General features: G+C 40.7%; 1 protein-coding gene across 1 annotated transcript; it reads right to left on the reverse strand.

Moving 5' to 3' along the window:
* Nucleotides 1-7,988: 7,988 nt before the first annotated feature.
* On the reverse strand, nt 7,989-9,793 carry LOC126184070 (uncharacterized). The gene is made up of 2 exons (XM_049926431.1): nt 9,656-9,793; nt 7,989-9,596 (listed from the first exon to the last, which is right to left on the reverse strand). The coding sequence occupies exons 1-2, from the start codon at nt 9,791-9,793 to the stop codon at nt 7,989-7,991; spliced, it is 1,746 nt and encodes a 581-aa protein (XP_049782388.1).
* Nucleotides 9,794-22,792: the final 12,999 nt, after the last annotated feature.

Here is a 22,792-nt window from a genome sequence, read left to right on the forward strand (position 1 = left end):
GACCTTCCAGTGGGAGACATTGCGTCTCCCTTTTCCTCGTGTGAAATTTGTCAGTAAGCTTTTTGCCTTCCAACCAGCGAAATGCGGCAGAGTACGGCCTGTAAACGATTCACAAACCACGATCTAGTGCCGTTAAGACGATTTCTTTAAACAGTGGCGTAGCTGAAGGAATTTAGTTTCTTCTTAAATCGTCTTATGCTGCAACGTTCACAAATGGCTCTCTCTCTGAGTACTATGGGACTTAACATCTATGGTCATCAGTCCGTTCACAAATATCTCAAATAGGAAAAGCTCTTTATCCAGGTACGAAGGTTGTAAAACAAACTTCGCACTGTTTGTGTCAGGTTGATCTTTTCGTCTGATAGCACTGCGTAAGTATTTTGCCTAAGAGGTATCACAAGTAGTGTTTCTGTAGCTGTGGGAATCATTGGCTGAAAGCTAGTTTAACACCAGTGGGCACAGCACTTCTAAATATTCAAAATGATTATCAACCTAAGTCTGAGTTCATCCACAAACTGAAGCATATTTATAACATTGTAGCTAGATTGTGTATCGTTATCTTCCTTGAGTGGATATCGGAAGGAGTTTACACACACGTATAAGAGGGCAATCCCAAAAGTATGGACTCCTAAGGGACACGCATGTGCCAACGCTGGCACAAACGAGAGATCCTTAATTTTAATGCTAAGCAAAATCCAAAGTAGTACCTGGGAGAGTGTCTCCCGACAGTACGCACTTGGCTGTTTTGACGTTTGGCTGCCGGAAGTCACGTGACTGTCCCTTCAGTAAACAGTTAAACACTTTGCTGCGAGGACGGTTTTCATGCCGTGCAGTTGCATCAGTATGGAGATCACTGAGTTGCACACGTGAATACTGAAGGAATTAGTTAAGCACGAAGTAATTTCCATCTTATGTTTTAGTCCTTCATGTTCAATAAACAGAATAGTGTAAACGTTCCGCAGTAGGCCCATGCTGAAATTTACGTAATTGATATACGTGCGTACAGATTCGCCGAAATATTCTGCCGATTAGTGTCAGTTTTTTTTTCCCTTTCTTTCTGTGGATCTTAGTTGTTATAACGAAATGTGTGTAAAATATGGAAAATAAATGTGGTTAAAAGGTTAACACAAGGCTATACTGCTCATAAATCTGCTACCTCGGTTTATTTCGCATTCACATGTAGGGGGACCAAACCGGGGAATATGAAGTATTTTTAATATTTTGGACGACGAAAAGCGGCTTTTAAGTAGCCACAGTATAGTTCCAGCCCTGTTGATGCTACATGGCCCAAAAATATTGTGATGTGTCGTTTTTCTTATTCCCGCCAATATTCCTGTGAAATAATCTTTTCTGTGACAAACAGAAAGAAGAATTAAGTGTAAACGGGTCACATACTGCTCAGAATGTTACTCCCATAATGCCTGTATCTTAGAACTAAACTTAATGTGTTATCACTTTTTATAGAAGTGAAGCCAATTTTACTGTGTGTGTAAACATTGGTTATCAGCACAAGAAGCAGGGTAATATAACTGAATTGAATGCCTAAATTCAATAAGTGCATGGTGCAGAACACCTGCTTCCTTCGGTGGTGTATCTAAATATACCAACAGAAAATCTAGTGTTAAAGAAATTGATTTAAAAAGCTACTGTGTGGACCTAGATTTTGAGTTGGCTACTTTGGACTTATTAAATCTTATTATAATAATTGTTGTCTAGTATACCATTCTCCAGATGGCAACTTTGAAAATTTTCTCATCTAAATAGAATCTTGGCTGTGCTATTTTATGCACTTGAAATCAGAAATTGCACTGGGTGTTCATTTCAATGTACGCTTTTGCAAGGAGAGTTCTAAGGAGGAAAATTTATGAATCTATTAACAATTTATGGACTATTTGTAGCATGTCATTTACCAACCAGAGGTGATGCCTGCCTTGACACTGTTATCCCAAATCTAAATACACTCCTGGAAATGGAAAAAAGAACACATTGACACCGGTGTGTCAGACCCACCATACTTGCTCCGGACACTGCGAGAGGGCTGTACAAGCAATGATCACACGCACGGCACAGCAGACACACCAGGAACCGCAGTGTTGGCCGTCGAATGGCGCTAGCTGCGCAGCATTTGTGCACCGCCGCCGTCAGTGTCAGCCAGTTTGCCGTGGCATACGGAGCTCCATCGCAGTCTTTAACACTGGTAGCATGCCGCGACAGCGTGGACGTGAACCGTATGTGCAGTTGACGGACTTTGAGCGAGGGCGTATAGTGGACATGCGGGAGGCCGGGTGGACGTACCGCCGAATTGCTCAACACGTGGGGCATGAGGTCTCCACAGTACATCGATGTTGTCGCCAGTGGTCGGCGGAAGGTGCACATGCCCGTCGACCTGGGACCGGACAGCAGCGACGCACGGATGCACGCCAAGACCGTAGGATCCTACGCAGTGCCGTAGGGGACCGCACCGCCATTTCCCAGCAAATTAGGGACACTGTTGCTCCTGGGGTATCGGCGAGGACCATTCGCAACCGTCTCCATGAAGCTGGGCTACGGTCCCGCACACCGTTAGGCCGTCTTCCGCTCACGCCCCAACATCGTGCAGCCCGCCTCCAGTGGTGTCGCGACAGGCGTGAATGGAGGGGCGAATGGAGACGTGTCATCTTCAGCGATGAGAGTCGCTTCTGCCTTGGTGCCAGTGATGGTCATATGCGTGTTTGGCGCTGTGCAGGTGAGTGCCACAATCAGGACTGCATACGACCGAGGCACACAGGGCCAACACCCGGCATCATGGTGTGGGGAGCGATCTCCTATACTGGCCGTACACCACTGGTGATCGTCGAGGGGACACTGAATAATGCACTGTACATCCAAACCGTCATCGAACCCATCGTTCTACCATTCCTAGACCGGCAAGGGAACTTGCTGTTCCAACAGGCAATGCACGTCCGCATGTATCCCGTGCCACCCAACGTGCTCTAGAAGGTGTAAGTCAACTACCCTGGCCAGCAAGATCTCCGGATCTGTCCCCCATTGAGCATGTTTGGGACTGGATGAAGCATCGTCTCACGCGGTCTGCACGTCCAGCACTAACGCTGGTCCAACTGAGGCGCCAGGTGGAAATGGCATGGCAAGCCGTTCCACAGGACTACATCCAGCATCTCTACGATCGTCTCCATGGGCGAATAGCAGCCTGCATTGCTGCGAAAGGTGGATATACACTGTACTAGTGCCGACATTGTGCATGCTCTGTTGCCTGTGTCTATGTGCCTGTGGTTCTGTCAGTGTGATCATGTGATGTATCTGACCCCAGGAATGTGTCAATAAAGTTTCCCCTTCCTGGGACAATGAATTCACTGTGTTTTTATTTCAATTTCCAGGAGTGTACATGGGAGTATGAGATGACTTTAGTTGACCCAATGACGTCTGGCAACAGATCACTAGTGATGGGACTTTATACCAAGAGAACTAATAATCAACCAGCTGTTTCCTAGCATTCTAATTATGTATTCACAAAAAACATGTTCTAAAATTCTACAACAGATCGACGTCAGAAATATAGGTCTATAGTTTTGCGCATCTGCTCGACGACCCTTCTTGAAGACTGGGACTACCTGTGCTCTTTTCCAATCATTTGGAACCTTCCGTTCCTCTAGAGACTTGCGGTACACGCCTGTTAGAAGGGGGGCAAGTTCTTTCGCGTACTCTGTGTAGAATCGAATTGGTATCCCGTCAGGTCCAGTGGACTTTCCTCTGTTGAGTGATTCCAGTTGCTTTTCTATTCCTTGGACACTTATTTCGATGTCACCAATTTTTTCGTTTGTGCGAGGATTTAGAGAAGGAACTGCAGTGCGGTCTTCCTCTGTGAAACAGCTTTGGAAAAAGGTGTTTAGTATTTCAGCTTTACGCTTGTCATCCTCTGTTTCAATGCCATCATCATCCCGGAGTGTCTGGACATGCTGTTTCGAGCCACTTACTGATTTAACGTAAGACCAGAACTTCCTAGGATTTTCTGTCAAGTCGGTACCTAGTATTTTACTTTCGAATTCACTAAACGCTTCACGCATAGCCCTCCTTACGCTAACTTTGACATCGTTTAGCTTCTGTTTGTCTGAGAGGTTTTGGCTGCGTTTAAATTTGGAGTGAAGCTCTCTTTGCTTTCGCAGTAATTTCCTAACTTTGTTGTTGTACCACGGTGGGTTTTTCCCGTCCCTCACAGTTTTACTCAGCACGTACCTGTCTAAAACGCATTTTACGATTGCCTTGAACTTTTTCCATAAACACTCAACATTGTCAGTGTCGGAACAGAAATTTTCGTTTTGATCTGTTAGGTAGCCTGAAATCTGCCTTCTATTACTCTTGCTAAACAGATAAACCTTCCTCCCTTTTTTTATATTCCTATTAACTTCCATATTCAGGGATGCTGCAACGGCCTTATGATCACTGATTCCCTGTTCTGCGCTTACAGAGTCGAAAAGTTCGGGTCTGTTTGTTATCAGTAGGTCCAAGATGTTATCTCCACGAGTCGGTTCTCTGTTTAATTGCTCAAGGTAATTTTCGGATAGTGCACTCAGTATAATGTCACTCGATGCTCTGTCCCTACCACCCGTCCTAAACATCTGAGTGTCCCAGTCTATATCTGGTAAATTGAAATCTCCACCTAAGACTATAACATGCTGAGAAAATTTATGTGAAATGTATTCCAAATTTTCTCTCAGCTGTTCTGCCACTAATGCTGCTGAGTCGGGGGGTCGGTAAAAGGAGCCAATTATTAACCTAGCTCGGTTGTTGAGTGTAACCTCCACCCATAATAATTCACAGGAACTATCCACTTCTACTTCACTACAGGATAAACTACTACTAACAGCAACGAACACTCCACCACCGGTTGCATGCAATCTATCCTTTCTAAACACCGTCTGTACGTTTGTAAAAATTTCGGCAGAATTTATCTCTGGCTTCAGCCAGCTTTCTGTACCTATAACGATTTCAGCTTCGGTGCTTTCTATCAGCGCTTGAAGTTCCGGTACTTTACCAACGCAGCTTCGACAGTTTACAATTACAATACCGATTGCTGCTTGGTCCCCGCATGTCCTGACTTTGCCCCGCACCCGTTGAGGCTGTTGCCCTTTCTGTACTTGCCCGAGGCCATCTAACCTAAAAAACCGCCCAGCCCACGCCACACAACCCCTGCTACCCGTGTAGCCACTTGTTGCGTGTAGTGGACTCCTGACCTATCCAGCGGAACCCGAAACCCCACTACCCTATGGCGCAAGTCGAGGAATCTGCAGCCCACACGGTCGCAGAACCGTCTCAGCCTCTGATTCAGACCCTCCACTCGGCTCTGTACCAAAGGTCCGCAGTCAGTCCTGTCGACGATGCTGCAGATGGTGAGCTCTGCTTTCATCCCGCTGGCGAGACTGGCAGTCTTCACCAAATCAGATAGCCGCTGGAAGCCAGAGAGGATTTCCTCTGATCCATAGCGACACACATCATTGGTGCCGACATGAGCGACCACCTGCAGATGGGTGCACCCTGTACCCTTCATGGCATCCGGAAGGACCCTTTCCACATCTGGAATGACTCCCCCCAGTATGCACACGGAGTGCACTTTGGTTTTCTTCCCCTCCCTTGCTGCCATATCCCTAAGGGGCCCCATTACGCGCCTGACATTGGAGCTCCCAACTACCAGTAAGCCCACCCTCTGCGACCGCCCGGATCTTGCAGACTGAGGGGCAACCTCTGGAACAGGACAAGCAGCCATGTCAGGCCGAAGATCAGTATCAGCCTGAGACAGAGCCTGAAACCGGTTCGTCAGACAAACTGGAGAGGCCTTCCGCTCAGCCCTCCGGAATGTCTTTCGCCCCCTGCCACACCTTGAGACGACCTCCCACTCTACCACAGGTGAGGGATCAGCCTCAATGCGGGCAGTATCCTGGGCAACCACAGTCGTAGTCTGATCGGGGGATGCGTGGGACGAGCTGGCTGTCCCCGACAAACCCCCATCCGGACCCCCACAGTGATGACCATTGGCAACAGCCTCAAGCTGTGTGACCGAAGCCAACACTGCCTGAAGCTGGGAGCGAAGGGATGCCAACTCAGCCTGCATCCGAACACAGCAGTTGCAGTCCCTATCCATGCTAAAAACTGTTGTGCAAAGAACGTCTGAACTAATCTACAGAGAGCGCAAACAAATCGACACAAAATTTAAACGGTTATTAAAATACAAGATTGCCTAGTAAATGCAGTAATGCTGCCACTTGTGCACTGCTGACACACTGCTCGGCGGCGGAAGGAGACTACGCGATTTTACACTATTCAGGTACTAAAACGCGATGCTACAACTCTCAAATACTGTAATACGCCCAAAATTTATGAATTAAACAATGCAAGTACCAAAAACACGCAAAGAAATTAAGAATTAAACTATGTAACAAATGAGTGAGCTAGGAGTATACGACTTGCTGCTGCAGCTGCTTATCCAACGGCGGCAGGGAGCACACTGACTGACCAACCGACACTGGCCGTTCAAAACAAAAACAGAAGACAGACGACTACGCGAATTTACACTATTCAGGTACTAAAACGCGATTCTGCAACTCTCAAATACTATAATACGCTCGAAATTTATGAATTAACCAATGCAAGTACCAAAAACACGCAAAGAAATTAAGAATTAAACTATGTAACAAATGAATGAGCTAGGAGTATACGACTTGCTGCTGCAGCTGCTTATCCAACGGCGGCAGGGAACACACTGACTGTGACCAACCGACACTGGCCGTTCAAAACAAAAACAGAAGACAGACGACTACGCGAATTTACACTATTCAGGTACTAAAACGCGATGCTACAACTCTCAAATACTATAATACGCCCAAAATTTATGATTTAAACAATGCAAGTACCAAAAACACGCAAAGAAATTAAGAATTAAACTATGTAACAAATGAATGAGCTAGGAGTATACGACTTGCTGCTGCAGCTGCTTATCCAACGGCGGCAGGGAGAGTTATTTCAGACCATCAAAACCAAATTTGATTATAGCTATGAAGACCAAAAAATGTCGCAACACAGGCAAACTCTGTGTGTGGTAAAGTATTTTGTCATAACAGACATGACATTTAAGCACTTTTGAGAATTTCAGCCAGTTTTCTTTTACATAGAAACTAAGACTTGCTGTAGTGTGACACTAAATCCTTGATTTTTGTGCTCAAACACAGTAGTAAAATCATGACAAATTCCATTACTTTCTTTGTTAACTCAAATCCTTTACCAAAAACTGATACAGACCAATTATAATGTTTCATTGTGCAATTCAGTTTTATTTACACAATTAGATATCACTGAATTATAGAATACAGTTTGAATGAGCCAAGATGGTGGGACAGCATTATTTTAGTATACCATGATTAACAAAACTCAAAAAATGCACAAGTAAATTTAAATTTTTATTCACCTTCAACTACATTTTATTCACCTTCAACTACATGGAATCTCTCTCTCTCTCTCTCTCTCTCTCTCTCTCACACACACACACACACACATACACACACACAAATTGCCATAATGTACGAGACCACCTTTATGTGCATTAACAATATTAGGAAAAGGATAGTTCGCTATTCACTGTAAAGGTGACATGTTGAGTTGCAAACAGGCACAATGTAAAGACTGTTACACATTTAGCTTTTGGCCAAAGACTTCTTCAGAAAAGAAAACACAAAAAGATTTACACACGCAAGCACACTCCCTGCACACATCTCCACTATCTGCAGTGGGAGATATTGGTCATGTGTGCTTGCTAGTGTTAATCTGTTTGTGTTTTGTTTTCTGGAGAAGGCTTTGGCCAAAAACTAAATGTGTAACATTCTTTACATTGTGCCTGTCTGCACCTCAAAGTGACCTTTACAGTGAGTGGCAAACTATTTTTTTCCTAATATTGTTGATATTCCAACCTGGAGTTTACTTTTTTTTTAACACTTAATCACCCTTCACAAAATCCTTCTCTGCTTTGTGGAAAAAAATCTAGCCTGAGATTCAATCTTGGCATTCACATTTACTGTGTTTCCTTGTGAGAAAGAAAAATCTTTATTAAGATTGCCAATGATCTTCTTCAGATCCTTCAATACTTTGGCCTTAGTCTCCTGTCCACACTGTGTTCCTTTGCTGAGTGCAACTATAGCTTCACAGTGAGACATCACATCCTGTTCAAATGTGTCAGCAGATTTTTCTGAATTGCCAGAAAGCAATGCTGACACATATTCATTGTCTGCACTAGAGGGCAAGGAACACTGTTCACTCTCCTGGACAGCACCAGACAATGATTTGGCACATGCATGTATATGCTTACATATGTTAAAATTTAAAATGTTGTCTAAACAGCTGCATTTATACGAATGCACACATATGTTGCAGGTGTTACACTTAAGTGAACATTTTCTTTCGCATATCAGTTCTGAATTTTTTACAACAACATACACTTCACAACCAGTGGAAGAAAGCACTTCCCACAACCCTTCACCCCTGCATAAAGTCATCCCATTTGTTATAGCTGAGCTATCGTTGTGGCTTGCTTTCACTCTTGACGCCCTAGAGCACTGTTTACATTTTGAGAGCTTCACTAAGGCCTCATATACTTTGTCTCTCACTAAACATAACAAAGCATTTAATGACTTATCCAGCCTTCTGCACTTTTTCCCTTCTAGGTAACTATATTTAATAACTTTATGTAGGGACTCCAAGTAATTGTTTGTATTAATGCCCAATCGGTGCCTAAAACAATACGCCCACTTTTCCACTCGCTGACAGTACATCTTAAGAAAGTACCTGCCAAATTCTGCAGTATCCGGATCATTCAATAAGTCTTCCACCACTTTCTCCAGACTACAACTAAAAACATCTATATCCAGTTCAGTCTGAAATCGCTTTAGTGAACTAAACACTGCTGATTTTTTCTCACTACCCCCAGAAATTCTCCTTAAATTCTGAGTCCAGTTCCGTTGTATATGCCAAGAACACAGCAACTGGTTTGGCACAGGTCCCATTACTGCTGACCATGCATTATAAAATGCTGGTGCATCGTCAGACATAAACACATTGGTCTTTACAGTGCCCACCCTTTCTCTCACACATTTGAAATAAAAAGACAGTAAGCACATGTCTCCCCTGTTAGAAAAACAAAATGCAACTGGCATTCCAGCACCATATCTATCAACAACGACAATAGTAAAAAGTTGAAAATCGTATGCAGTTATGCCATGAGTGCCATCCACACATATTTTATCTTCTCCATACTTTAGAAGTTGTTCGGCCTGAAAGTCTGTCATTATAATAAGAATGAAGTCTTCATCTTGAAAATTAGGATCCACTTGTTTTTGCTGCTTGAAATACAGTACTGGGTTGTCACTTTGTCTCTTCATTTCTTCAACCCACAATTTCACACTCACTGCATCATTTTCATGCTTCTTCGTTGCATAACCAATATCAAAATCCCTTTTTATATTATGCAAATCTTTTTTCTCAAGGAGATGGATTCTCTCCACACTTGCAGCGATTGGTGCACTTCGGACATCTTGTAAAACTCGTCCAACAGGAACACCCTGTGACAGCCGACCACGGAAAAAAAAAAAAAAAAAAAAAATGAAGCACATTGATAGACCCTACGTCTGTTCACACAAATAAATTTGATAATTTCATGTTTCATGAACATAAGTGTAACATAATCCATTTTACCTGCCAATTCTTCCCTCTCGTTCCTATGCAGAAATGTTGTTCCAACATCATGGGTGTGTCCCATATGTTTTGGAAAAAATTTTAAGCAGCATTTGTCCTCTGTTATTGTCACTTGCATGTTGGATGGACAAGTACTGCCTATTTTATTCGTGCCCATACTTTTTACACACCTGGCACCTGTTCCTTTAGAATTGAAATTGAAAGAGCGATGGCAGTGGTAATATCGAACACGTTTTTCTAGTCGCTCCTGCTCCGAACAATTCATTACATAACGAACATGGTTTACTTTTTCGTAAGAAATTTTCCACTCTTCAAAGTCTGAAAAAAATGTTAAGGCAGTATTTTTAAGTTATGTACTTGGGATCAACAAAATTTACTAAAACGTGACTAACACAATAAATATAAAAAACAAACCTGCAAGACAACCAAATTCTATCTCCTGGCACTCAAAACTAACGTCATGGTTCTCTTGAATATGTGTTCTCAGTGTGTCATACGTGAGAAATGAGAGAGAGCACTGTGAGCAAATAATGCGGCATTTCCGACTATTTTCCCCCGACTTCATGCCATGCACAGTTATTTGATGACGTTTTAATGAACTGCAACTCATAAATGCAATTCCGCACTGGGGACACAATTCACTGCCTTTACCTTTTTTAGACACATGGATATCAAGTTCATGGGCGTAGAGGTTCTTTCGCATTTTAAACTCTGAACTGCATTCCTCATACTTATAGAGCGTTTCTTGGGAATCACTCATGTTTACTAAAACAAACTAAACAATAACAAGAAACAATAACAAAACGGAACAGCAGCAACGAAATAACAAGAAGCAGCAACAAACAACGAAAGCAGTTAAATCGAGCAAAAGGCAAACATCAACATGAATGGCGTCTTCGAACAGGATGCCTCGTCACGTGAAACCAACTTCCGGTCAGTAAACGTCAAAACAGCCAAGTGCGTACTGTCGGGAGACACTCCCCATAGTGGACGATAAAGAAGAACGATAGGAGTGCGGTCCGATTGTCGCTCAGGCACAAACATTTGTATCTATATTTTAGATTCAAACACTTAGCAGCTGGTAAGAAAAACCGATACGCAACATTTGAATTTACTTAGTTAACAATCCGATTACGTGTTGGGTTCTTAACTCCGTCACAGAACTTCACATCATGCACTTCATCTTTAAATGCATACATACTTTGTTACTTCTGAATGGAGGTATATCAGACATCTTTCGTGGTTAGTTAACAGGGGTGAAAGGCTCTTGATAGGAGTCCCGATTTATTACAAAAGCTGTCGTCTTTTATTTTCAGGTTTAGATTTGGTTACTGATATTGCCGAAAATTTCGGTAATTCATGACTCTTCACGGCTAGCCAGCAATATGATTGATTAGATTAAATTGGATTAATACTTGTTCCATAGATCATGAATACAACACTTCGTAATGATGTGGAACGTGTTATTTTAATGAAAGATTTCTTTCCATACCGGTATTCAATTTCTTTACAACAATTTTTTACCCTCTCTCTCATTCTTTTTTATCTTTATTTCTCTCTCTCTCTCTGTCTTCGCTCTCTCTCTCTCTCTCTCTCTCTCTCTCTCTCTCACACACACACACACACACATTCTTTTTTATTTTTATTTGTTTGGTGTGCTCAACTATCGGCGAGGCACGAAAACGTCCGTGAATGAGTTTCTTAGGCTTGAGTACAGTTACGAAAGAAATATAAAAACAACTATGAAAGTTACTGATTTACGATGCTTAGTTTGCAGTCAGTTCTGAGTATTATTAGTAACTACGCTCCATTCCCTGAACATGGTTGCATAAATGCAAATCAGACGCATTACGTATTCCAGGCCGTCACAGTCGCGTCTTTGAGAGGCCAGCTGTGGTCACTTCCCAGCCTGCTGTAGGATCACATCGGTTCGTCTTCTTCGTGCTAGTACTGTAACTGAGATTTGGCAACAAGGCAAGGTATATTTGGCAACTCTGTGATCGACGAGTTACTTCCTCGTGTGCACGGAATTAAGCCTCAAAGTTCACTTAATTTTTCCTGTCATTTCCATTGAATAATCTAAGTTATTATCGCTTCAGGTGTAACAAAAGATTGTAAATTTACGCTTTTCAGCCCAGGAAAGTCGTTGCATGTGTAAACCGCAACTAAACTCGTTTTTTACATAGCGGTTTAGGAGTTCTAGTTACTATTGGCCTCGTAAAAGAATTGGGCGACACATACCTCTTCGATAGCTATATGGTGACGTGCTGACCTCTGAAAAAGCGTCTGTTATGAATCGCGGTTCCAGTCTCGCTGAATGTGACGTTTTTATCCCTTCTGTGAAAGAGCTACAAGCAGTCAGATCAAACATCGATAAGGAAATCGCAAGAAAATACTTTCAGCTCATAGAGAAATGGTGAAAAACTTACAACGCTGCACAACTGGTTTCCGCTGCTGATAAGCAAATTTTGGGTCTCTAGGAATACATAACTTTATTTATGAAATGCCACATTTGCATACCTGTTGAGTATGTCACAGCATACCAATTAAACACAGACCCAATCGAAATCTAAGTGAGTAGTATTTTACTAATTCGTGCCGATAGCGGCACGCTTGTGTACAGATACTCAGTTTTATCAAAACAGACTTTCGTCGTAAGGTTATCATGCGTAGTTTTATTTCATTTCTTTTAATACAGTGCACAATTTTTGTAAGGTTTCTTTTAGTGTTGTTAAAACAATACTAAACATGAGAGAGAAAATAATCATCAACGATATATGCGAATTCTCTGATGTGATCTATAACACTCTGACATTGCACATGCAGTTTATTGATTACATGCATGTAGAAAACTTGTTCCGAGTTAAAGCTGTCAAACAAGGTTTGAAGAAGAATAAAATGCCACTACCAGACGACAGCTAATGTAGAAAATACTTTTCTGACTATTTTGGCACGATGTGCTCTCCCCATACATAATACAAAAGCTTCGAGATGCATCGGCTGCCTGGCCGTCTATTAATCCTGAAAAGAACAAAATGTCGCAGAAGTTAGCCCTTTTTCCACAAGCGGCTATTTTGTGTTGAGAAGTGAAGGTAATTATTTTCAAAGATCCATTAAATTGGTAACTTCAGCAGACAGCAGAATTGCGTTGTAAAAAATTTAGGAGCAAATGAAATGGAACTCGCGACATCTTATCTAGGGTGTGTGACGCTTACCGTGACGCTACTACCTGTCATATACCTCCAGCACCTCCAGAAGTCAACAATAGTTCTTCCAGATCTTCCGCATTCCACAGTGCTGTGAGATAATGCATATGGCCGGATCTAGACTTCTGAGAGACAGACAGTTACAGCTTTTCTTTTGCACTGCACGACGTTTTCAACAAACAGATAGCGCAATAGAGTAGCTCAAATGGAAAGGAACACTTCCTCTTTAAATTTATGCATCCTGCACTGTTGGCAGTTCTGTGTAGGTGGCCGTTACATGATTTTATTTCGGTGATTACAAAATACAGTTGAACGTATGCACTGGGTAGCCGAGGCAGCTAGTTCATGGCGATTCGCTCAACCAAGTAAATGAATGTACTGAACATGCTGCAAACCACTACAGGGAGTCTGTGTGTCATAATTCTCATCGAGTGTGCCGCAACGGTGTTATGAAAGAAAAATGAGTCCTACAGATGATGGTTTGGTGGTCTGTTGGATTGATGATGGGTTCCTATGATGATGGCCTGGGTTTGATTCCAACTTCTGCCCATGATTTTTAATAGGGATAGACAGATTCTATTCTCGTCTGGCTACACCAAGTGAAGAAGGTATAATGGCATTGCGGTCCGAAATTCACATTAAACATGATATTCCTTCTCTACCAAGTAGTCGTTAGGTTGCACCACAATAAAGTGAGGAGTGGGGAAATGTGGGAACTGTGTCACCAGTAACCTTTCTTATACTAGTTATTTATTTATGGTGACGAAACAAACGCTATGTACGGTCACAGGACCCGTATTCCATCTTTTATTTGAGCTTCTGTATGTCGATAAAATTGGTTCTGAACATGGAACGCAACTCAGACCGCCCTTAACGCGGAATTTGAGCCGTTCGTGACAATACAGCTCGACTACAATTTGTTGTTTGTTCAAAACTGCATATGCCTCAACATCTCCACACATTGCGCATGAATGGGTTCGAATGCTGGCCCGGCACTAAAGTTTTCATTATGTATTATCAAGCTCTAGCATGAGAACACCTATCTGCTGATGGATAATAATTTTGATTTTTAATGCATTTTCATTCGTTGCCAACACTAACGATATCTGACGTTTTTGACTCCCAGTGAGACACAGAACTATTTGAGAGATCACTCTAAGTTCAAGGATGTTATTCCGAGCTGCTGGTGGAGAAAAATTCTGTAGCTGACGTCTCTTTGTGTGTAGTCAACAACGGTATGTGTGGGGTTCGATTCCCAGTCAGCATTGAACTCTTCGTCATATTATTTCTAGTTCAAACATGCTCACATGTCGCTGCTGATGTAACAAATCCATATTTAACGTTCGTTTTCTCTAATATATAACAGCGATAGGTTTCGGGTTGGAGTCCAGGGAAGGAAAAAATTAATGTTTCGTCTCGTCATTTCAGTTAAAACATCTAGCTACTGCTGAGAAAATACGATGAGTCACAGTTGATTGTGCTTCGATAACAATCCGATTAGGTTCTGGGTTCGAATCCCTGTCCAACACAAAGATTTACATCACGGCATTTCAAGTAAGTTACTTGTGAAGAAGCAATATTTAACATCTCTCTTAGCTCGTTAACAGGGACAATAGATGCTGGGTAGGAATTCGCGTCCGTTAAAAATGTTTACGTTATGTAATTTAAAGTTGATACTTGCTAACTGATACTGTCGAAAATCGAGGTATATCACTCTCTGTATGCCTAGTCAGGAATGACTTTTAGTTTCCGGCAGTCACGAAATCTTAGTCTGCATGACCTGGGTTTGAATCCAAATGCAGAACGAGACGGTTCGTCGTGTCATTTGAAGTTCATACATATTCTCAACTAGCTGCTCGTGAATAACCTAAATTTTTATACCATTTTGTGTTAAACAACAAGTACGGTCTGTTACTTTGAAGAGGAAATCATGAATACGACGTACTTACTACGTGCATTACCTATCTGACGAAATAATGAGAGTGGTAACATTTCAGGTATGTCATTTATTGCAATAAATGTGAGCTTACAAGCCTTAAGGACAGTCTTCTCTGTGATAAGGTGTTTCCTGATATTTTTAGTATCGTGGTATTACTTCACATCTTGAATTATTGCGATACAGAGCCGAGTTTTCTAGTGGTGACTTGTTGGAGCCATTTTCAATAGTCAAACGACTGTACCAAGGAGCGATTAGAGGACCTGCTAGACAGCTGCGTTATGTGGGCTGCATGCGAATCAGGCGAAATGCAATTCAGGTCGTTCGGATACTTTTGAGCACGACTGTACATTATGGAAACATTTTCTATAGAAGAATGTAGCATAACTATCACCATGTGAAACATTGAAACATAAAGCTATTACAGAATATATCAGCCAGTTATAAGAGTTATGGACAGAAATGTGAGAGAGTGGACATGAACTGAACTAGATTTTTATATCACTGTCGGCAACAATCAGCAAGCTTCCAGGAACACAGTAAAAGCAGCTGTCACCAAAAGAGAGTTTCTGATGCCAAATTCACAGTGCTAGTGATTACAGTCACAGAAAATTCAGATTATTGTCACAAAAGAGTTAAACATTATGTGGCATTATGCTTTACAATACACTAACTTCATTTCATGTGTTTTTTCAACAAATCACAGTAATTTTCATTATATAAAATCTCTGTCTGAATATCGCCTATTCTGGAAAGTTGAATCTTCATACCTATATACATTCTTGCCATCTGCAAAAAATCCTATCATAGTATGTCTTTAACTCTCATCACTCTCCACATTTCATTTTTGTATGTCGATTAAAGCTTCAAGCAGTTACCAAAAGATCAAAATTTCCACAGGCCAAATTCTATGATATTATACTAAGGCATTTTCACGTTTACTGCTTTGTGAAGGAAACACAGGTAGTAGTAACCTATAACCAAGGTCAAAAAAGCACAAGAATTACACTTCCAGCAGATACGATCCAGGAGCTGGATGTGTTACATAGGGAACAAAGCTGCAGATTTTTGGGGATAAGTACAAAGAAGTCAAGAAAATCTTTCAAAAGGAAATCTGAAATTTGGAAGAAAAGTACAGCAATAAAATAGCTCAGTCAGCTAATACTTACAAGGCTTTATCGTGCATAACAAATACATTTCACAAAATCATCCTTAGCCAGGCACTGAAATTGTAGACATAAGAAATGAAGGAGACATAGCTGAAGAACCTAACAAAGTTCGCATAATTTTAAATAAATATATTGTATCTGCAGCTGTCAGTCCAGTTAATACCACAAATGTGAGTGATAAGGTAAAGCTCTGCCCACTGCAAGGGCCATCGTTTTAATTCAAACAAGTGAATGAACAGGAAATAGGTAGAATAACAAATAATATAAAGAATAACTACTCATCAGATTGGAATGGTTTGCATTGTGTTGTGAATAAAAGATGTAATAAATAATTAGTTAAAATTATTACTAATCTGATTAGCTGTAGTATCAGGCAATACACCTTTCCAAATACATTGAGGTGTGCACTGTTAAACCAGGGCATAAAAAAGTATCTAACAAAGAAACTGGGACAAACATATTGAACGCATTAATGACAAGCTGGATACAGGCTGCTGTCTTTTAAGGGTTCTAAGAAGAAGAATAAATGCACAGGCACTAACTATTATACATATTTAAATGCACATTTAAAATATAGACTCATATTCCGGGCCACTTCGCCAGCATATCTGTGACCCTCCAGAATCCAAAAACGAGCCATTAGGAATTTTACATGGAGCAGAGCTACACAGTCACATAATCCAATATGTAAAGCAATGAAAGTGCTACCACTACCTTGCGTGTTTATTCTTGACACACTAAGTTATATTAAGAAATGTAATTGAAGAAAAAATTGTGACTTAGATAATCATAACACTAGATTAAAAGTTAACCTACATTTACCCCCAACCAATACAAGTTTTTATCAGAAAGATACATGTTAAATGTGAATAAAATTATCTAATAGGTTAAACATTGGAAAACTGAGGATGGAGTAGTGACAATATTATGAAAGGGAGACTTTCTACTCACCAAATAGTGGAGATGCTGAGTGACAAACAGGCCCAACAAAACGACTGTCAAACAAAGCTTTCTGCCAAATGGGTCTCCATCAGAATTAGACAACATACACACACTAACACACATGCAAACACAACTCACACTCACATGACCACAGTCTCTGGCTGCGAAGGCAGAGTAATCAGGATTACCCACAAACTAGGATTCAGAGACACTTGCAAGGAAATCTTTGTATGTCATAGTTGTCTGACAGTTTACTAAATGAATTTTTACCAATAAATTATATTTTTTGTGACACATAAAAACAAAGAAACCAGTTTCTCTGATATGCATGTCTACAACACAACAGGTAAATACTGCTTCTATATCCCATGCATTAATGGCCAGATATGGTATAACACACTGCCAAGCTCTATAAAACATTAGTTACTTTCACGTTTCATGGATCATTTTGTACCATAAACAGCAATGATGTCTAATGAGTCATTTTACTTTCACATTACAAACTACTTTGCAAACATGGCTACACTGAATTGAATTGAATTTTATTTGATCCTGTAGGATTACATGGTGCACAGTGAACATACATGTAATATATGACACTTCAAAAATTCAAAAACCTTTAGTAGCACATACTTCCTAATTATTCGAATGTCATTGATTGTAATTAATAATATTTACAAATTTAATGTGAGCAGCACTCATCAATAATGGAAAATTCCTTTTCTACCAGATTGCCTTTTAGGTACTTTGACGATTTTGTGTCATGTATGTTGTCACCCAATTATTTAGGCAGACTTCTTAGTAATTTGATACCTGAGCACTCAGGCCATTTTTCAATCATTGTCAGATGATGGGATATGCTTAACATCTCATTCTTCCTCTTTGTGGGTGTGTACACTAGTATTTGTAGTCCACTCTGAACTATCTTTTGTGACATACAGTATAGTTTTATATATGTACAAGGAGGAAACAGTTAAGATGCCTTGTGTTTTGAAGCATGTTTGTGCGTGTTTCAGAAGTCTTTCTTCTTAATATGGTTCTTCCTGCTTTTTAATGTAATGTGAACACCATTTTTATGTTTGAGTTTCCCCACACTACCACTCCACACTGCAGGTCTGGTTTGAACAGTCCACGGTATACCGTGCACAGAGGCTGTTTCTCTGCATACTGTGGTAGCTACCTTATCATAAATATGATGGAGATGAGTTTCTTATAGACAGAATTAATATGTTGTTTCCATTTCAGCTTGTTATCCACAGTAATACCTAGGAATCTAGTGGATTCTACTTCTTCTAGTCTCATTTCAGCCATCTGTAAACCCATGTGCACAGCCTTCTCTTTATTTCTGGACACTTTTTAGGTTTATAACAAGTCCATTTTCCAGGAGCCATTAAGTTGTGGTGTTTGCTGATATGTATACTCTTCTCTCAAGCTGTGGCACAGTTTGGTCATTGTTTAGTATTGTATTGTCATCTGCATACAATATTTTCTCCTCTTTCTCTTCAACACCTATGTCATTAACAAACCAGTGACGTCATAAGCGAGTGACTGCGTGTGAGATCGCTCTCCAAGTTTTTATATATTTTTAGGTTGCAGATACATATTTTAACGGTTTTTGTGTTAATATTTACTATATAAGTGACTTATTAGTGGTTTCTTCATTCAGCTCTGCCTTTCTTGTGTTGTCACCTGATATTTGTGAGTGTTTCGTATCGAGCAACGTAAGCGCTTACCTGTTTTTACATTCTGTGCTGACCAGTTGCAGCTGTAGCGGCGCATCAAAAGCTAAGTACTAATTAATTGTTTGTGTATAGTGGTTTATTTAGGAACTTTAGTAGTCTTCAACCGTAGTTTTTTGTGTTTTCTAGTGAAATAATCTCAGAATAACCTTTTCGGAACTGTTTTCAGCTTCATTACTATGTCATAAGATGTTTGATTCTCTTTCTGTATTAGTCTTTTGTTATATTCACATTTGTTGTTTATTAATACTGTTAATAACAGTAGTTACTTCCCTTGTAGAGTAAGTTTGTGATTATTGTAGTCAGGTTTTTAACATCTTCTTATTGTAGTAGCGGAACTTAAAAAAAGTAAAATTTTACCATGAGTGAGAAGTGTGGGCTTTGCCGTAGGTTCGTGAGTAGTGGATTGCGGTGTGAGACTTGTTTGAAGTATTTTCACTGGGGGGAATGCAGTGGAGAAGCCACTGGGCATTCTGGTGAGATCCTCTCCTGGAACTGCAGGTTACGTAGCAAGAGTAAGTTGATAGAGGAGCAGGAGCGTAAGATCTGTGCACTTCAGGTGCAGTTGAAAAATGCGCAGGAGGGGCTAGATAGGATGAGGAGGGAGAAAGGGGTTGGGGAATGGGAGCTGGCTGTTGGCAAGAGATCTGCTAGGAGAAGAAGATTTTCAGACAGTTTTACTATTGGTGTTTACAATAGATATGACCAACTGTCAGAGTTTAGTGGAGAGGAATCTCTAGTAGCTGTAGATGTAGGAAGTATGCAGCAGACCTCAGTAGTTATGGTGGCTAGAACAGTTGCAAAGTCGAAGAGGCAGAAGAAGGTTCTGCTGTTAGGTAGTTCTCATGGCAGAGGTGTAGGCCAGCAGTTGCAGGAAGTAATGGGGAGAGAGTACCAGGTCACCAGCATTGTGAAGCCTAATGCAGGATTGGCTCAGGTTACTGTTAACATAGGGCGGCTATGTAGGAATTTTACTAAAGAGGATCAGGTAGTGATTGTGGATGGGGCTGGTAATAGTATTGATAGGGATGGGGAGTATGACATAGATGGTGACCTGGAAAAGATAGCCACTCAGACTGGCAACACGAATGTGCATTTCGTGGAACTGTTTCAGCAGCACGATCGGCCTCATCTTAATACAGCCGTCAGGCGTAATAACATGAGACTTGGGGGTGCACTGATGACAGAAAGTGTGGGTCACATTTCAGTGGTGTCGGTGGAGTCTATCAACAAGACGGGTTTTACTAGACATGGCCTGCACCTCAACAGGTATAGGAAGAGGAAGTTGGCCAAGCTTATAGGTGACAGCATAGGTGGGGTTGGTGGGATCACTCATGGGAAAATTCCTGCAGTAGTGGGTGTTAGAGCTGCACCTTTTTTAGATTGAAGTCAGCTGATAGGTATTCCTGCTTAAGGGAAGTCTCTCTAACAAAGGAACCACTTTTGACAAAGCTTAGGTATCCGAGTAATGAAGGAATTAGAATATTTCATCAAAATATACAAGGTATTAGGGATAAAGTTAGTGAACTGCTTATAGATGTTGACTCTGAAATTATTGGTATATCTGAACACTTCTTAAATAAGGAGATAATTCAGAGGCTTTCTTTACCAGGATACAGGTTGGCTGGCAGCTTTTCGAGGAGCTCTTTGCGGTGTGGGGGAGTAGCCATGTATGTGAAAAAGAGCATCCCATTTGAGTCAATTGATGTTTCGAAGTACTGCACTGGAAAGGTGTTTGAATGTTGTGCAGGTGTGGTTAAATTTAACGGAGCTAAACTTCTAACTGTTGTTATTTATAGATCCCCAGACTCCAATTTAACAACATTTTTGATAAAGCTAGAGGAGGTTCTTTATAGGAAATACAAAAAGTTAGTTATATGTGGTGACTTCAATAGTAATTGTATAAGTGATTGTGCAAGGAAGAGGATGCTGGTAGACCTCCTTAACTCATATAATCATATGCAAGGAACAAGAGTGGCAAGATGTTTATAGTGCTGATACAGTAGACAATAAATATAATGCTTTTCTCAAGACTTTTCTCGTGCTCTTTGAAAGTTGCTTTCCGTTAGAACGTTCAAAACAGGGTACTAGCACAAACAGGTAGCCTGGGTGGCTGACTAGAGGGATAAGAATATCTTGTAGAACAAAGTGGCAATTACATCGAAACGTTAGAAACAGTCAAAATCTAAATGCAGCAGCCCATTACAAACAGTATTGTAAGGTGCTTAAAAATGTTATTAGGAAGGCAAAAAGTATGTGGTATGCAGATAGAATAGCTAAGTCTCAGGATAAAATTAAAACCATATGGTCAGTCGTAAAGAAAGTGGCAGGTCTGCAGAGACAGGTCGAGGATATAGAATCAGTGCGTAGTGGGAATGTCCGTGTTACTGATAAGTCACATATATGTACAGTATTTAATAATCACTTTCTGAATATAGCAGGTGAACTAAATAGAAACTTAGTCCCAACAGGGAATCATATAGCGCTCTTAGAAAAAAGTGTTCCGAGACTGTTACCTGAAATGCTCCTCCATGATACTGACAATAGGAAGATTGAATGATTAATTAAATCACTAAAGACCAAGAACACTCATGGATATGACGGGGTATCTAGCAGAATACTGAAGTATTGTTCTATGTATGTTAGCCCAGTACTTAGCCATATCTGTAACTTTTCCTTTAGGAGTGGTCGGTTTCCTGACCGATTAAAGTACTCGGTAGTGAAGCCACTTTATAAAAAGGGAGACACTGATAATGTTGACAATTATAGACCTATTTCTATGCCATCGGTGTTTGCTAAAGTCATCGAGAAGGTTGTATATACAAGGTTACTGGAGCATTTAAATTCACATAATTTGCTGTCAAATGTTCAGTTTGGTTTTAGAAATGGTTTAACAACTGAAAATGCTATATTCTCTTTTCTCTGTGAGGTTATGGACGGATTAAATAAAAGGTTGCGAATGCTAGGTGTTTTCTTTGATTTAATGAAGGCTTTTGACTGTGTTGACCACAAAATATTACTGCAGAAGTTGGATCATTATGGAGTTAGGGGAGTAGCTTACAACTGGTTCGCCTCTTACTTTAAGAACAGAAAGCAGAAGGTAATTCTCCACAATATTGAGAGTGGTAGTGATGATCAGTCCCAACGGGGCACTGTTACGTGGGGCGTTCCCCAAGGGTAGGTGCTGGGGCCACTGCTGTTTCTTATTTATATAAATGATATGCCTTCTAGTACTACAGATGATTCAAAAATATTTCTGATTGCTGATGACACCAGCTTGATAGTGAAGGATCTTGTGTGTAATATTGAAACAGTATCAAATAATGTAGTTCATGAAATAAGGTCGTGGCTTGTGGAAAATAATTTGATGCTAAATCACAGTAAGACCCAGTTTTTACAGTTTCTAACTCACAATTCAACAAGAACCAATATTTTGATCAGACAGAATGGGCATATTATAAGCGAGACGGAACAGTTCAAGTTCCTAGGCGTTCAGATAGATAGTAAGCTGTTGTGGAAAGCCCATGTGCAGGATCTTGTTCAGAAACTAAATACTGCTTTATTTACCATTAGAACAGTATCTGAAATAAATGACACTTCAACACAAAAAGTAGTCTACTTTGCATATTTTCATATGCTTATGTCGTATGGTATTATTTTTTGGGGTAATTCTTCTGATTCAAAAAGGGTATTTTTTGCTCAAAAACGGGCTGTTCGAGCTATATGTGGTGTAAGCTCGAGAACCTCTTGTCGACCCCTTTTCAATAGTCTGGGAATTCTGACATTGCCCTCACAGTATATATTTTCTTTAATGTCCTTTGTTGTTAGCAATATTAGCCTATTCCCAAGAGTTAGCAGCTTTCACTCAGTTAATACTAGGCAGAAATCCAATCTGCATGTAGAATGCACTTCCTTGACTCTTATGCAGAAAGGAGTGCAGTATTCTGCTGCATCCATTTTCAATAAGCTACCACAAGAACTCAAAAATCTTAGCAGTAGCCCAAACTCTTTTAAGTCTAAACTGAAGAGTTTGCTCATGGCTCACTCCTTCTATTTTGTCGAGGACCTCCT

Source organism: Schistocerca cancellata, chromosome 4 (genome assembly GCF_023864275.1).
Source record: "Schistocerca cancellata isolate TAMUIC-IGC-003103 chromosome 4, iqSchCanc2.1, whole genome shotgun sequence".
Lineage (NCBI taxonomy): Eukaryota > Metazoa > Arthropoda > Insecta > Orthoptera > Acrididae > Schistocerca > Schistocerca cancellata.